This window comes from Ylistrum balloti, unplaced genomic scaffold (assembly GCF_031769215.1).
Source record: "Ylistrum balloti isolate Yb309-2 unplaced genomic scaffold, AGI_CSIRO_Ybal_v1 Utg370130, whole genome shotgun sequence".
Lineage (NCBI taxonomy): Eukaryota > Metazoa > Mollusca > Bivalvia > Pectinida > Pectinidae > Ylistrum > Ylistrum balloti.
This window is the reverse complement of record NW_026782142.1, coordinates 232016-250433: the sequence shown is the minus strand read 5'-3', so window position 1 is coordinate 250433 and position 18418 is coordinate 232016. Positions and strand designations below refer to the sequence as shown.

The 18418-nt window shown below is 37.8% G+C and overlaps 1 protein-coding gene across 1 annotated transcript in view; it reads right to left on the bottom strand.

Annotated features, from left to right (window-relative positions):
- LOC132550592 (QRFP-like peptide receptor) overlaps nucleotides 1-2176 on the bottom strand; it is a 69245-nt gene extending 67069 nt beyond the window's left edge. The window contains exon 1 of the mRNA XM_060214683.1: nucleotides 1379-2176. Coding sequence (XP_060070666.1) covers nucleotides 1379-2176 — 798 coding nt within the window. The remainder of the gene's footprint in view (nucleotides 1-1378) is intronic.
- Nucleotides 2177-18418: the final 16242 nt, after the last annotated feature.

The window sequence follows — 18418 nt, the reverse complement described above, 5'->3', positions numbered from 1 at the left end:
ACTAACAAGCTTACCGATAACTAAACAGCTCGATGGTGAAGTTTAATTCATTATCTTATTTTAATTCTGTTTTAAAAAGTACTATTCATTTGTGTGTTTTTATCATCTTTCAAATTATATCTAAACGCAAAAAAGCTTTTTAACTTACCGAGTCTAATTGCATAAGTTCATAAAACAAAGTTTTTTAAAATATTTTCCAATCGTTTTCGCTGTTTGTTTACCTTGAATTTTAAACTACTAATTAAACAGTATGTGCTTCTTTCCGTTAATAAATACTATCTCTTATCATGATATTACGTGATATTTTTTATCCGTGTAGAAATTTGTTAAGTTAATAATGACTTTGAATGTGTTAACAATGTGTTCCTCCTACGAAAAGGAGACACCGCTTCAAAATAATCGTGTTTTCCCCGGAGCGACATGTCTAGCAAACAAACTAACACACAGGACAGCAATGCTAAATTGTGCTTATTACGACTGCAACGAAAGTGTAATCGCATACAGATTTACAGAAAGATGTTTGGGGAAAGATATAAACGATGTCAAGGATACAAAGCTGAATCCCCCGTATAATTGAGGAATTCTATATCGAGACAATAGATAACATTCCATAGTAAATGAAGCAATAAAATTACTGACTTCCGGTGAGGTGAATCCGTTAAGTTATGAAGCATGAAAAAGATATATAAACCGACATGATAGCCTAATAGTTGCGACGAAGCGATCAGAAATACATATTATCATGAAGGAAATAGCTAAAACTCTTCTCTTAAACACAGTTCACAAATAGCTATAAACATACATACATAATTATATAAATGCTGACTCTCTTTTGCTTTAAAAATGATCAAGTAAATTTGAAATATATAAGATACACTATTATTTCGGTAGATATAATCAATGTTTTACCGGGATTACTATATATGACTTATCTATATAAGTAAATAAGGATCTAACACTAAACTGATACAGACAGCTAAATAGATTTGAAGTTTGCAGACAGATTCATCATTACATTAGGGATGACTTTCTTTCAAATAGCCATCACATGCCGTTCTGTACTGTAATAATTTATTTACTCAGAAAGTCGTAAAGGGGAAAATGACGCTGGCACCTCACGACGGCCATTTTCAGTAATAGATACACACAAAATTGCTGGTTTCATAATAGTTACACACAAAATTGCTGTTTTCTATGGTCGAAGTGGGACGGCAAAAACTGGCGCGTTCAACTTAAAGGAAATGTGGTAGGGCGATTAGTGTCCATTTTGATTGATTATATGGTAGATAATGGTATTGTCTCGTTTATATATAGCAACAGAACATTTAGACCTGCTAATAAAAATAACGAGAACGGACACAAGAAGTGCTGAACTCACCTTTCGTTTCGATTTGATTTGTTGCTCGTCTCTGATAACATCAGCGTTGCCAGGTGACCTGCGCTGCCATAAAATACATCCGACAATAGAATAGGTAACTGTAAGGATTATGAGGGGAATGATATAGGTAAGAAAGAGCATACAAAAAGAATATGCTCTTTTACTTTCTTGATCTTCCCAAACTTCAGCACATTTCACAATCGTTTCATTTGACGTGGAAATTGACTTAATCTTTTCTCTTGCTCTCCCCACCATAAATTGCACGCTATTTATTCCTACGGCAATAATCCAAATAAGAAGAATGATAAGGCGGTATCTTGATGACGTAATCCGAGATTTTAAAGGATAAGCCACAGCATAGAATCGGTCAATTCCAACAGCCATGTTAGTAGATGCGCTGGCTGTGACGGAAACAGTCTGTAAAAACAATACTATGGGACACATCGGTTTAGAAAATATCCATTTACTCAATAATTGATCTGTGAATGTAAACGGGATACAAAAAATTGCCATAATCAGATCTGCTACGGCAAGATTGATTAAAAATGGACGCAATTCCGATTTTGAACGTTTTCCTTTCGCAAAGATTATGATAGCGGCAATATTTCCAAATATAGATGTCAGGGTTGTCATGGTATAGAGTAATATAAAAACACGCGACGTTCCTGAAGTTGATCTATCTTCTTCTATGAAACTCATACTGTCATTTTTCAACGAATTTGTAAAATAATACTGCTGATTGGCGTCCAGATGTACTGTAGTTACACCCGTGTCCGAAATATTCTCCAAACTGGACATGGCAAATATTATTTTCGTTATTACATTAGAATACTCATCACTCCTACAACACCACTACGTTTATATATCTCAGTCGCATTAGTAGCATCACTTCTACTACGGATAGTCGACAACGTTTCCAAGTATTCCTAGTTGGTATGTTGAAGTATCTCTAGAGAGAATTATCGAGCAAGCCAATCAGAACGACGCTCTCATACGCGCCTCGGTTTGTTGCAGTGCGATCATGAGCCAAATGGACTGCAGTTGTAGTGTCCGCTTTAAACACTGGGAGGCTGCATAACCATCATTCATTAGTTGTGTGCGATTACCCTGTGTAGGTACCGTGAGGCACTGCCTCTAATCATAGGGAGTGTAATTAGAATACAATAACTCCGCAGTTATGTCATGTTGTTTTCGCTGTTGGCGTTGTGTACATCCACGAATAACTGCGCGTGTGTTTCACAGCACACTGACCAAAATACAATACATAGGTATGCTCATAAGTTGTTTGTTTTCAATAAGTACAATTCTTAACTTTTATGTTATTCGAAGAAACTTATGAAGCAGAAATGTGAATATTGTTAAAATTGTAATCGTTTGACTGTGTTGATGAGGAACTGATATCAGTATATTTACGTACATGTTTTATCACAGTACTGACAGTCAACATAATACATCTGTACTTTGTCATACCAAGTATTAAAGACGAAACACGAAAATCAGAGTGCTAAGTAGTATTGTGTATCAAATAAATGTGTTTACACTTTACAAGCTGATGAAACCACACTTGTCTAGCTATAGTTTGAAATCTAAATCTTTTTGAAACTTCAGTTGTTTTAATCTTTAAAATCATGATTCGAGGTGCGTGACTGTTTCGATGATGCCTACTCGTGGCGGTTTGATTTTACTAGCAAGACTGAGTCCTTGAACGATGCATTTCACTCCGACAGAAACAACCAAAGATAGCACGTGACGGGCCTCCCACATGCTGTTCATCGAGGCATCAATAAAATTACTTAAGGGAAACCCGACTACGACATACTGGATAGAATACAATGAAACGGCTTGCTTAAGCAATCGGAACTGGACTTGTGACATAGGTCTACCAGACAAATGTTTCTAGATGAAGAGGCAGACGACATAAGAGTATTGACTCAGGGTTTACACAAAATATATCCTCTTCGAAAACAGCTTCACAATTCAAATGGTTTTAATTATCTTTAAATAATGTATTTTTTATTTTAATAGTGAAAGATAATTTTCGTGAAATAGAGATCCACAATATACCATGGTCTATTTCAAGTACACAAGAAATGATGATTCATTTGATTTGTAACAGTAAGAACTGATGACATATTTAATAAAAATGATTGAATGACTCGCTGACTTTTTAAATTATTTTTCTTGACCAAATTGGCCCACCACTTCCTAACCTGAAAAGCAAAGTAAGTCGCGCCCATTATATCTGAAACTGTCTTACTATATTTTTTAATAACTTCATTTAAGATAATATTGTATGTAGTTAATGACATCTAAATAATTGTTCTGTGTTTTTTTGTGTTTTACCAATTTCGCAAATTGAGTTTTACATCCATGTATGCAGAACCAATATGGCCTCACGGATATATATTTTATTTCGATAAAACGACCCCCCTACCTTTTTTATTTGTCATTTCGGTTGTCTAGCTTCTGTCTTTGCCTGATGGATCGTTCACATACATCTTTCAAAAATATTGCTAAGTCCCTTTAAGATGTTGTGATTTATATTGACGTTGTAACGAAGTTTCTCTAAAACATTTATCAAGATATCTATTGGTACTACAATGCTCTTTTTTTTCTGAAAACTTAATCAAGGTGTAATTTCGTGTGTTTTTAACCCGCTTGGGTTGATATTAACTTTGCCGTAACGGTTCTTCAAGCTTTCACTTACATCAAACAAATGAAGCTTTGTTAAGTGGTAACACAAAAATGCCGGGGCAGACCGTAAGTATATTCCATTGTGCCAGCTACTCGAGACGATTGAGTTAAGAATTTCACATCACTTTGATGTACGGACCCGCAAAAAGTGCAAAGAAAAAAACCTATTTTTGCAGCAGTAATTTCCTCTAGCTTCATGTCTTGACAGGATAAGTATGGTTATCACCCTCACTTGCTAACTTTAGCATTTGTACATGTAGTTTAAACATATTTAACTTTCTCTGTTCATTTGATGTATTATGAATAGACGATTTATTGTAACCAAATCCTATCACTTGTTATACATATATATGTTTATATATTAATTACATATAAATTTCAATAAAAATCTGTTTTATAATAAGGATTACCAACAGGAACACTCTTGGTTATCGAGGTGAACAGCTTTTGTAGGAATGAAATCTCTATTATTATCAAAGAATTATTGATGTATCACTAACATACTGTCTAACATTTAACATTACATGAGTAATAACATTTCGGAGAATTTTATAGTAACCGTTCTGTTACTCGGTATTATTTAATTTTAGTGATATCAAACTTTAAAAGTGTCATATGGGGAAAAACCAAAGAAACGTAAATTGTCAGTGACACCTCATCAGATCCGTGACCGGCAAAGTAACAATATGTACTCTGCACCTGGGACAGGTACACAGCCACCTGGACAGCCTATCGCCGCGCACGTGCCCGCTAGTGCTACATAAGCGAGCGCATACGGTGATATGTACGGAACCCCACCTTCGCCCGTTCCTCCCTTTCCACCTCCTCCAACTAATGTACAGGGATCGTCGGTACCATGTTACTACACATCACTGTCATCTCCCCAAATTGACCACTCGAAGTACTTGCCTCCCTCGGCTATGCCAACATCTATGGAATCTGTCCAAAATGATATTTACCGCAAACTAGGTAAACTTGACATACTAGATACAATCGTCAACAGATCGACCACCATTGAACACACATTTGATAAAATGAGCTATCTGAAGTTAAAAAAGAACTTGGTATACATAGTGAGAACATACATGGGGCTGAACTTGACCAAACTATCCTGGAAGAACGTATAGAGATGATAATTTATCTCATGTGATTGATTTGAGAAACAATGATGAATTGAATAAATATCTGTATGATTTTGTTAAACTGAGGCAATTAAATGTGTCTCTTGATCGACACAGTGAAGATAATGTTCGATCAAAGTATTTTGGCAACAGGCTATTAAATTTTTGTAAAAATAATAACATATATATTGCAAATCGCAGAATTGGGAAGGATAAATTCATAGGTAAATGTACATGTAAATCTGTAAGTCTTATTGATTATTTGGTATTACAAGCTGATGTTTTTTCTTGTGTAAACAATTTTCAAGTGATGGATTTTCATCCACTTTATTCAGATGCCCATTGTCGAATTAGTTTCGAAATCATTTTTGCTTATAATACTGCTACTTCAGTTTTGCATAAAGATACTGAAAACATTGTACTGTGGAATAGTGACCAGAAAAATGTATTTGTTGATGATATAAGAAATGATAAGCTAAACTTAATACATAAAAGTGAATGATAAATTAAACAGACGGGTTGAATCTCCCATAGCGTTAATTAGTAGAGACGATATAAACAACATGGTTGATAATATATCTTGTGTATTTGCGAAGTCTGCAAAAGATGTATTTGGTGTCACGAGACGCAAATTTCCTAGGAAACATCCTTATTATAATATTACTAGTAAACCATGGTTCACACCAAAATGTGCAGGTAAAAGACGGGCATATCACAGTGCTAAGAAAACTTGTAAAAGTATCAAGACCCCTCGAAATGGTAAACATCTAAAAAGGTGAGTAAGGATTATAGAAAATAATTAAATAAATCTTACCGAGAATACCAAGCAAATAATGAATCCCAGTTAAGAAGATTGTCTAAATATAATAGCAAAGAAATAAGAAAAAAAAATAATAATAGCAAAGAATTTTGGAATATAATTAACTGTCTAGATGGTAAAAGCAATTCTAATGTTGATTTTGAAATTAATGAATTATACAGCTATTATAAACAAATTAATTCTGATGATGCAAGAGGAGGTTAAGACTTTGTCATATCCGAGTTTAACAATGATATCTATGGTGACATACTTAATGGTAATATAAGTGTCAGTGAAATTGAAAGTGTTATTCATAAACTCCCCAATAATAAAGCATGTGGAATAGATGGAATAGTGAATGAATACATTAAAAACACAGCAGACGTCTTTATACAATTTTATGTAAAATTATTTAATATTGTATTAGATACTAGTATCATACCAGATGCTTGGATCACAGGAATTATAAAACAAATTTATAAAAAAATAAAGGCGATCCCAAGAACTTGGACAATTATCGAGCGATTACCCTGGTATCTTGTCTTGGTAAGGTTTTCATATCCATATCAAATAATAGGCTGAGCCTATTGGCAGATGAAATTAAACTCATAACAGGTTTTAGGAAGGGTTATTCCACTTCGGATCATGTGTTTCTTTCAACTAGTAAAAAATTGTACTGCGCCTTTGTAGATGTCAGAAAGGCATTCGATTCGGTTTGGAGAACTGGTCTTTGGTCAAAAGTTTTAAAGAATAATATAACTGGTAAGATATTTAAAGTAATTTATGATGTTTACCAAAACACGAAATCATGTGTTAAAAATGGAAATGAGTTATCCGACATGTTTGTTTCTAGTGTTGGTTTAAAACAGGGCGAAAATTTGTCACCATTTTTATTTTCGCTGTACTTAAATGATCTTGAATTATTTCGTTATGAAAAACAATGTAAATCGACTTCACCATCTTGATAGCCTTAGCCTTGAGCACATCAGTATTTATCTAAAACTATTTATTATACTATATGCTGATGACACTGTCACCCTTTCAGAATCTCCTGAAGGACTACAATTTGCCTTAAACAGTTTTGAAAGATATTGTAATCAATGGAAGTTAAAAGTCATTACCTATAATACAAAGATTACAATATTTTCCAAACGGAAACATAAGGAAAATGTTACATTTAGTCCTTATGGCAAAGAGCTAGATATTACAGACTCTTTCTTATCTTGGCGTATTGTTTAATTATAACGGAACATTTGTAAATGCCATATATAGATTATGTGATCAAACTCAAAAGGCTTTATATGCTGTTTATTGTAAGTTAAGAAACATATCATTAACAGTACACCTACAATTTAAGATGTTTGATACTCTAGTTTTGCCAATATTGCTTTACTCATGTGAGATACTATTTTACTATGGATTTCACCATGTCAATTACAGTCATTAAGCTAATGAACGAGTGGCCTCGTTTGTCCTCGTATCATTATAACATTGCTAATATATATAATAATTTCTCAGGATTATATGTTGTAATGTTCAATAAACCATTTTCCTCGCATATTTGGAGCAGTTCTCGCTGATACTAGTAACGAATTGTGCAAATAGTAAATATAATTTCATCCGTTTGACTGGGGAATAAGGATGAAATGAATTTCTCCGTGTTATGTTTTTCCAATAGGTGGCGTGTTGTGTATTAGCACGTGCGGGTCGTGCTAATACATGTGTCCTGGTACCCGGGTCCGTCATTCAGGCGACTCGGGTAGCGTGGTGCACACGCAAATTCAGGTCCAGCATAGTTCGGGTATATTTTGTTAAATGGAGACAGACGGCCATGAAAATATTGGTGCCACGACGGGCAGTTCGGGAGAAACTACTCTTGGTGATATATTGGAGCATTTGAAGGAGCAAAAACGAGAGTTGCGGGGTTATTTAGACTCAAGGTTGTCAATATTGGAAAATTCACGAGATGTGGCCAAACAGATTCAGAAGTTGAGGGAGGATAAAGATACTGTGTGGAAACGCGAAGGAAATAAAGAACAATTTACGTTTAATTCGGAAGTGTTAGAGGATGTACAGCAGGTAGTTTGGGCTTTGAAAGCTGGTAAAGAAGATTATGCAGGAGAGATACTTGATGAACTTATTAGTAAGCTAACAAGGCGGAACAAGCTAATTAGAATAGCCGATTCGTCAGAGGCAGGTTGGGGCACAGTGAAGGAATATGTCGCTAATCCGTTAGCAAGTGATTCGGATGATGACAGAAAGATTGCGAGAGCTGACAGTAAGGCAGTAAAGAGGCTTTAGGACAGAAAGAAAAAGTCAAAGGAGAAAAGTGTGAGGTGCAGCTATGGAAGGCCTAGTTTTGAGGCGGGTACGGCAAGCCAGGAGTCTTATACTCGTCCTATTATTAATCCTGGGAAGCAGCTTTTTCGTGGCCAATACGGCACTGGAGCACGAGCATGTTTCGCCTGTGGTGAATTCGGGCATTTCCGGAGAGAGTGCCCCAAAACCCCGAAGACCGGAAACCCGTGATAAGGTCGATTCTAAAGAAGGACAGGTGTTAAAAGATAAGTATGATCTTATTTTTAGTGACATCGAAGAGCAAGTGGAGATATTACATGTAGAGGTGACATTTTATTCACGGATGATTATTTTGAGTATGAACAGGGCCAAAGTGATATTAGAGTGAGAGGCAGATTTAATAAGAATATTGAGTTTTGGAAAGCTATAGGGAGTTCAGAGTTTGTTTTAGATGTTATTGAAAATGGCTACAAATTACCATTCTATTCGGCGCCAAATGAGTCTGAAAAGGTTAATAACCTGTCTGCATTAAGGAACAAAGAATTCGTTGAGAGTGCAATTTTACATTTGGAGAAACGTCAATTAGTAGAACGGTGTAATACTGTTCCTTTGGTTGTAAATCCATTAACGGTCTCGGTACAGAGTAACGGAAAGAAAGTTTAATATTAGATCTGAGAGAAGTGAATTTGCATCTTTGGAAACAGTCGGTCAAGTACGATGATTTGAGAACGGCTTTAGCATTTACAGTAAAGCAAGGCTGGCTTATTAAATTTGATGTTCACTCGGCCTATCACCACATAGACATATTTCCCCCACATACAGAATATCTTGGTTTTTCGTGGACTTTTGGTTCGGACAAAGTGTATTCTAAATTCCTGGTTTTACCATTTGGATTGTCGACAGCGCCGTATTGTTTTACCAAAGTTACTAGACCGTTAATAGCAAAATCGAGAGGTGAAGGTCTCCAGATTTTAATGTACTTAGATGACGGTCTTTGTCACAATATTCGTAAGTCAAAATTAGTAGACCAAAGTTCTAAGGTCAAAAGTGATTTGATACAGTCTGGTTTTGTTCCGAAGGTAGATACATCTATGTGGGATCCTGTGCAGTGTATGGGTTTCTTGGGAGTGGATATAGATACCCTGTTAGGAGTTCTAAGGATACCAGATCGTCGCATAGAAAAAGCACGTGCTTGTGTTTTGGATATCCTGAAGTGTGTTGACAAAGGAAGGCCAGTCCATGTGAAGGCTGTGTCCAGTTTTGTAGGGCAGATAATCTCTATGGGTATCGTGTTTGGTAATATCGTACAGCTTATGACCCGGTGTATTTCGATACGTATGTTACAGGCGCAGTCTTGGAATGATAGAATTACGTTGAACGACGAATGTTTGAGTCAAATGCGGTTTTGATTGAATCATTATGACTGTATTAATGGCAGAGAATTTCGCTACACCCCTCACTGTAATAGGATAGTCTATTCAGACGCCAGTAGCACGGGTTACGGTGGCTACTGTGTCGAGTCATCGCTGGGTGTGTCACATGGAACGTGGTCTCCTTATGAGACAGGTCAAAGTTCGACGTTCAGGGAATTGACAGCAGTATATAGGGTCATGTTGTCATTGGTACACGTGCTCCGGGGTTCCAGGGTGAAATGGTTCTCTGATAATCAGGCTGTTGTGAAAATAGTAGAAAAGGGGAGCATAAAATCTAATTTACAAGACATAGCGCTGGATATATATCGTTTAATGGTACAGAACAATATATCATTAGAAATGGCATGGGTACCGAGGAAGGAAAATGAAAGGGCAGATTTTATCAGTAAACTTGTTGATTTTGACGACTGGGGTGTGAGTGTCTCTGTTTTTCAACAGCTGAACCGTAAGTGGGGTCCATATGAGGTGGACTGGTTCGCATCGTGGTACAATGCGAAAGTTCGGTCATTCTATTCTAGGTATTGGAATCCGGGATCGGAAGGTATAGATGTATTCTCGGTTGATTGGGCCGGGAAAAACGGATGGTTTAATCCTCCGGTGTATTTGATAACTAGAGTAATCAAGTACATGGAAGTGTGTGGGGCCCACGGTACTCTGGTTCTTCCGTTTTGGAAATCAGCTAGATTCTGGCCCCACATATGTCCAGATGGTGTACATTTCATGGGTGGTGTTCAAGAATATATATTCCTGAATACTGAGAAGTGTTTTTACATCCCGTCATGTTCGGGGAAATGCATGTTTGGAAATGTAGACTTGAAATTTCCTATGTTAGCGTTGCGTTTGGATTTTCGCTGATCTGAATACCAATCCATGATTTGTTAGTTTTAACATTATTAGGGTGTCTATTTTTTGTTGAGAATGTGTATTACCTAGTATTACAGATTACAATAGTTTTTGTTGATGGTACCGATTGCTGACGTTAACAGTAGTTTACAGCAGTGATTTTACAGTGTGTTGTCAGTTACAGCAGTGTGTTGCTGGGTATATCTGTTGGTTAGCAGTTATTTGAAAGTGTGTTGTCATTTACAGCAGTGTGTTGCTGGTGTGTACCTGTTGTCTAGCAGGAACCCCGACAGCGTGTTGTCAGTTACAGCAGTGTGTTGCTGGCGTATACCTGCTGTTTAGCAGGGGACTGACAGTGTGTTGTCAATTACAGCAGTGTGTTGCTGGTGTACACCTGTGGTTTAGCAGGGGACTGACAGTGTGTTGTCAGTTACAGCAGTGTGTTGTTGGTGTATACCTGTGATTTAGCAGGAGATTGACAGTGTGTTGTCAGTTACAGCAGTGTGTTGCTGGTGTATACCTGTTGTTTAGCAGGGGACTGACAGTGTGTTGTCAGTTACAGCAGTGTGTTGCTGGTGTATACCTGTTGCTTAGCAGGGGACTGACAGTGTGTTGTCAGTTACAGCAGTGTGTTGCTGGGTTTTGTGGTGGTTTTGTGAATGTCATCAATGAATTTAATTGTCTAGTATATGTGATTTGGGTTCATAAGGGTAACTTACTTTCCACTGGAATTTGTATATATTTTAATTTGTTGTTTTTGTTTTCCTTTTTCACGATTAGTGACGTCTGTGTTGAGAGAGGAATGTGCTATGGTTCCGGATCACCTTAAGGATTACGCTTTGGTAGTACCTGAGCTACTTCAGCATTGTAAAGCTGAGAGTACGGTTAGGAAGTACTGCTATGGATATTTACGTTGGAGAAAGTGGGCTAAGGAGAACAATTTTGAAGAAGAATATATCTTCCCTGTGAAACCTTTTCATCTGTGTATATATATATATATATCATTTTTGGTGAAGAACAATGGAACGACTGGTTCTTTAACGGACGCTATGTATGGTGTTAAGTGGGCTCATGATATTGTTGGGAAAGTATCCCCTACTGTGTCTACATTATTACGGAATGTGTTTGAAGGGGCAAAAAGGTTGTTAGCTAAGCCAGTGCAGAAAAAACAGGCAATAACTATATCAATGCTTAATGCTGTATATGATAAGATGTTTGATAAAAATAATTTGTATAACCAGAGAATCATTACGATGTGTTTGTTTGCTTACGCAGGTTTTATGAGGAGCGCAGAGGTACTTGCATTGAGGAGGTCTGATATACAAATACGCACTTCACACATGGAAATTTTCATTGAACATTCAAAGACAGATGTATATCGGGACGGTTCTTGGATAATCGTTAGTAGGACTGGATCGCGGTTGTGTCCGGTATGTAATTTTGAGCTGTATGTGAAGCTGGCTGGTATATCGGATGATTCTGGGGAGTTTGTGTTTAGGAACCTTACTAAGTTGGAAACTGGTAGTTATGTGCTCAGGAAGCTTAATAAGCCTATGTTGTATTCGAGGTTCAGAGAGCATTTCATTCAGGCGTTTTCTTCAGTGGTTCCGGATATCAAGAAGTTTGGTTTACACAGCCTTCGTGCGGGAGGAGCTTCAGCTGCTGTCAACGCTGGTATACCGGATAGGTTGTTCAAACGCCACGGGCGCTGGAGATCGGAAACAGCGAAGGACGGGTATATTGAAGACAATTTTCATGAACGGTTGAATGTTTCCAGGCATCTGAACTTGTGACTTTCCTAAATGGATCCTTTAATTTGTTTGGGGGCGTATCTAGTACTTTTGGGAGACATTCCCCGTTCTTTATTCTTCATGCGGTACCCTCTGTCGCTGTGAAAATACAGTTAATGGTTGTTGTTATTATTATCCTATTGGATAATTTAAAGGAGAAATATAATTTCATCCGTTTGACTTGGGGAATAAGGATGAAATGAATTTCTCCGTGTTATGTTTCTCCAGTAGGTGGCGTGTTGTGTATTAGCACGTGCGGGTCGTGCTAATACATGTGTCCTGGTACCCGGGTCCGTCATTCAGGCGACTCGGGTAGCGCGGTGCACACGCAAATTGTTTTTTGTTTTGCGTAGGTGTAAGGATATTTTTCCTCTAAGCTTATTAAGTTTTGTGGGAAGAATTTTAATAAAAATCAATTGAAATGAATTTTGATAATTTCGTTTGCTATTAAGTGAAAAACAGTATTTATTTCTGCTATTTCTGACATTCGGTCATGTTGAGCCTGCAGCAGCAAGGCATTTTCAACAGAGAGACACCTACACCTTCCTCCTATCCTGCTCGTCCCAGTCCCACTCCAACTGGTCCCTCAACTGACCTCACAAGTGGCACCACATGTGGCGCCCATTACTGGTACCAATATTGACTTGACAGGTGGGTCGCAACAAGTTGACAGACTTAATTCATTAAATTTTTCTTTATCCCCTTCCCCTCTGACATGCCGACCTCTCCATGCAAAGGTACCTCTTAAGTTAAAAGAGAAAATTTGGGCTGGGGACTTTGTAGAGCTTGGTATCCTACATCAGGATCAAGCTGAAGGTGATTTAACCTTAAAAATGAATAAGGATGGGGTGATAGGGATTATTCCTGCCACCAAGAAGCAATTCCTTACGATTGAAAAATGGACAGATGCGTTTAACATCTATGCCCCTGTTCGGCGTATCAAGTTTCCCAACGAAATGGAAGGTTTGGCAATTTACCAAAGCGCAATTCGCAGCATTTCTAATGCTGGTGGGGACTGTCATTATTATGATGTGAATTTTAGGAAATTACGTCAGGGTTGTGCCGAGATTTCTTGGGAAATTCTGGAACATCAGCAGTACGCCATAGCTCTGTCACGTCGACGAGCTGATAGGGCTGGTGCTTTCCAATCAGGGCAGCCCTTTCGGGCTCGACAGGGCCAGGTCTGTTTTAAATTCAACAACGGGTTCACCTGCTCTGGCTGTCGGTACCGCCATGCCTGCTCATACTGCGGGTTTTCATCTCACCTCAAGGTCAAGTGCTTCAAAGCCCAAGCCAGTGACCAATCCTCCGACAAAGCCAAAAGTGGGTTTGCAGAGGATAAGGGGAAACAATCTTCCTCAAATAAAAAGCAGTAGGACTCTGGGTACTTCTCGCTCACCGAACACCCCTGTTAAGGTTAATATGCTTAGAGCATTTTTGCAGGGTTATGATCAATTTAGTTTAGATTATTTGGTCCAAGGATTTCAACAGGGATTTAAGTTTTAAATTTTGAAGGTTCTAGAGGTAGGTTTTCATGACTGTGTCAGCGTTTGATAATCCTGATATTGTGCAAAGAAAATTAGACAAAGAAGTTAGCCTGGGTCGTATTCAGGGCCCTTTTGCTGAACAACCTTTTGCAAATATGAAGTTTTCCCCATTAGGCTTAGTACCTAAGAAAGCCCAGCATCAGTTTCGGCTCATTCATAATTTATCTTTTCCCCATGAAAGTCAAAATTCAGTTAATGCAGGTATTCCTAAAGAATATTCAACGGTTCATTATACATCTATTGATGATGCAATTAGGAAAATCAAACTTTGTGGAAAAGGGGCTTTTTTGGCTAAATCTGACATAGAGTCCGCTTTTCGTATCATTCCGATTCACCCTGATGACCATGAACTTTTAGGTTTAAAATGGGCTGGGTGTTTTTACTATGACACCTGCTTACCTATGGGTTGTTACTCTTCTTGTCAAATTTTTGAGACTTTTAGTTCGGCTGTTGAATGGATAACTCTAAATAAGTTGGGATGTTCTCACGTTGTACATGTGTTAGATGACTTCCTATTTGTAGAGCCTAGCGAGAGCATGGCTAATTTGGCTTTAGCTAACTTCCTACGGGTATCTCAACATATAGGAATCCCAATTGCAACTGATAAAACCTATGCTCCAGCGCAAGAGATGGAATTCCTTGGAATCACACTTGATTCTGTAACATTCCAGGCTAGACTCCCGGGTGACAAGTTGCAGAAATGTTGTGATCTGATTCACAGCTTTTTAAGTAGAGATAAGTGCAGTTTACGTGAGCTTCAGAGTTGGTCTCCTAAACTTTGCATGTTCTGTTGTGGTACCAGGTAGGCCATTTTTGAGAAGACTTATTAATCTTACAATAGGTGTTGCTCAACCGCATTACCATATCAGGTTGACGCGGGAGGTCAAGGCAGATTTGAGCACGTGGTTAACCTTTCTAGCTCATTTTAATGGTTGTAAATTTTTCATACAAGAACAAATGATACCTTGCAGCTGCATACAGATGCTGCTAGCACTCTAGGTTATGGTGCTATTTTAAGGACCAGTGGTTTAATGGTTCTTTCCTGCTGATTGGAAAGTATATCACATTTCTATATGGGAATTTTACCCCATTTTACCAGCCTTGAAAGTTTGGGGTCCACTGTGGAAAAACCACAGTATCTTATTCTTTACAGATAATGAGGCTCTGGTGCTTGTCATAAGTAAGCAAACCAGCAAGGATCCAACATTATTGCATATGGTGCGATGGTTGGTTTTGCATTGCTTACGCCTTAATATCAACTTTCGAGCAAAGCATATTCCGGGTGTCCAAAATGTTCAGGCTGACTCTCTTTCTCGCTTGCAGATGGAAGCTTTCAGGGTCCTTGCACCATCTGCTCAGAGAGAACCTGTGTTTGTACCAGAAGCGTTCCTTCCACGGGCCTTTTTCAACACATTGAAGAACTTTTAGCGTCGTCATTAGCTCCTTCCAGTAAAGCAATTTATACTAGGGCTTGGAACCTTTTTGCCCAGTTCGCTATGATACAGGGTTTTTCATCAAGGAGTGCTTGCGTCTCTCCTTGTCATATTGCTCTATTTGTTGCACATCTGCATCATAAACAATGTTCACCTAAGACTATTTCAACATATTTGTCAACAGTAGCATATGTACATAAGCTTCTGCACAATTTTGACCCTACAGAGTCTTTCTTAGTGAAGAAATTAGTTGCAGGTTGTTATAGATTAAGTCCTTCAGTGGATATGAGACTACCAATTACGGTTGAAGTGTTGAACACGATACTTAAGGCTCTACAGCATGATGCTCAGAATGCATTTGAAACTGCTTTGTTTCAAGCAATGTTTCTTTTTGCTTTTAGTACATTTGCTCGAGTTGGTGAGATTGCAGCAACAGAAAATACTGTTAATCTTGTTCTGTTTCAACATCTCACGTTCTCAAAATTACAGACCCACCTACTGTTCAGGTGGAGTTTTATAATTTCAAACATAACCTGCAGAAGAAACGTCATGCTATTACATTTAGTCATGGCCCTGCGGTCTTCTCTGCGGTAACGGCACTCAATACTTACCTCACATATAGAGGCAAGGGAGGGGGTCCTGTCTTTTTACTACTGAATCAGAAACCTGTACCACGTGCTTACTTTGACCGTATGTTGAAGTCCTGTTTGGCATTCGCAGGCTTGGACAGTTCTGTGTACAAAGGCCACAGTTTTCGTATTGGGGCAGCATCATATTGGTCACAGAGAGGCATGTCAGACTCTCAGCTTCGTTCTTGTGGTAGATGGTCCTCAAATGCTTTCAGAAAGTACATAAGGTCAGCTGCTCCATGACTGGATTGCTTGGGCCATTTGGTGATCTTCATGTAGCTGTTTAATAGGGCTAGTTCCTCTTTAAAGCCTAAATACTGCTATTTTTAATGGACCCACCTGTCAGTCGACATCGTGTTAAGCGTATATTTGACAAACTTACTGCATTTCAATATTTAGGATACACCCATTTCTTACATGGATGCTCTTTTTGTGCTGGGTAAACTTTGCGTACGGTGATATTATTGTTTTATATTCCGGACACAATTTTAGTTGTCAGAGCTTGCTTGGGCCAGTTCTGTCACCTGATATATGAGGTTTTCACATTTATAACTTTTGGCGTGGTGTGTTATGGACTGTGTGGTGCACTTGTTGTGCACTGCCTTTTTCTGCCGTTTATTTTGCAATCATCTGATTTAACTTGTAATGTGTATATATGTATCTTGTTCTTATGGTGCATATTTTTTCAGAGCTTTTCTTTTTGCAGCTATATATTTTGATAATGCATGTTTTAACAGAGCTTGCTTGGGCAAGTTCTGTCACACCGATTTATGACCATTAGCCCTCTGGCTCAGGTTCCTGTTATTCGGTCATGTTCGTTGTGCCCATATGCATAATTTTGATGCTGAAGATAGATAATTTCAGACCTTGCTTGGACCAATCTGTGTTAACAAATATTCAACTATTGTTTATCGGTATTTTTTCTATTCATTTTCTTACGCAATGTTTAGTTTAGTAAACTCTTTGTAAATGTGAAGCGTCAACCAGTTTGGTCTGGTATATGTACATTAAGCGTCTTCATATTCATCGGATTAAGTTCATTTTGGTATACTAATAAGTATCTTGTTGGATCTTGCTTGGGCCAGGTCCATTGTTTTTGTTTGTTATATAATGTTAGTCATATAAGACAGTAATTGACCGTATTTATAACCAATAAGCGTTTGAATGACCAAGATTAACATGACCCGATGGGCGGTAGTAAAGACTTCAAACACTAGGTGCTCAAGCAAACAGAATGTTTGATTCTGAAGAGGTGAAAATGAAAGCTGTAGGTAAAGTTAAATCCGATATCTAGGTCAGTACGGTGTGACCTGAAGGTTAAGCAGCCAAGTTTTACTTATACTTAGTTCCAGATAAATTCGAATTGGCAGTATCGGTGGGAAATGATATTTGTAAAAATCATATAAACCAATTATACGATTTAACGAACATTTTAGCCTTCCTAATGTACAAGATTCGACGCTTAAATGTTTTAGATATACAAATACATATGTTTAGTGTTAGAGTTTTGCAATTATAAACAAAATATGCAGGTTTGTTGTGATGTAAGCTCATACCTGTATTCTACACAGCCTGGAAGCGATCCCTCGCAAGTCAAGTGTTGTTCACGCAAACAGTACTAACTAGGGGTATGGTAATCATACCATATGACAGTGTCCAAAGCACGCACATGTACGTGCAGATCAACAGGTAGAAGGGGAAAAAATCAGTTTTAGAGGAAGAATGCTGTCTTAGGGGAGCAGGAATTTAAGATCAAATCATTTTCGAAAAAAGAATTGACGAATAAAACGCTTCTCTGATTGAATAATGCCAAAAACAAATGCATTTACCATTATAAGGCTGTCAAACATTCCTAGAGCTTTGCTGTACTCAGCCTTCTAGAAATGTACAAATATTATTTGTCAGGGACACTTTACCACGCCACGACACCAACTCAGAGCAAGTATTTGACCTGTCTAAAACCTCGAGGCACATCAAAATCACATTGCCTCTGAGCAGCTGAGTATTGGCATAAAACGAGTCAATATTGCTTGTCTGTGACCGTAAAGTAATGTTATTTATAAAATAATAACTTTTTTATGTCCTAATATAATTCCACTTTCTTTAAATCAAAGCGAAACGAAATCAAAAGAAAAATCTTTGACACGAATCAACGATCGAACAGTGCTGTGTATGTAATTTGCCTAATTTAGCTAGCGTTCTGTGCTCCTGTTTATATTGTGGCAGATGGATACTGATGGAACAGGCCACTGTTTAGAAAAGCTATGATGTGTGTGTTGGCACGAAGTAGCTATACCTGAATATAAATACCAATCGGAAAGATTCTATCAAATTATCACGTCGTTATAGAACCCGGCAGAATCAAACGTCCATTGCTTTCTCCCTATGTTAGTGTAATGTATTACAACATGTTAACTGTGCATTATATGTATATATACATGTTTCTTTGAATA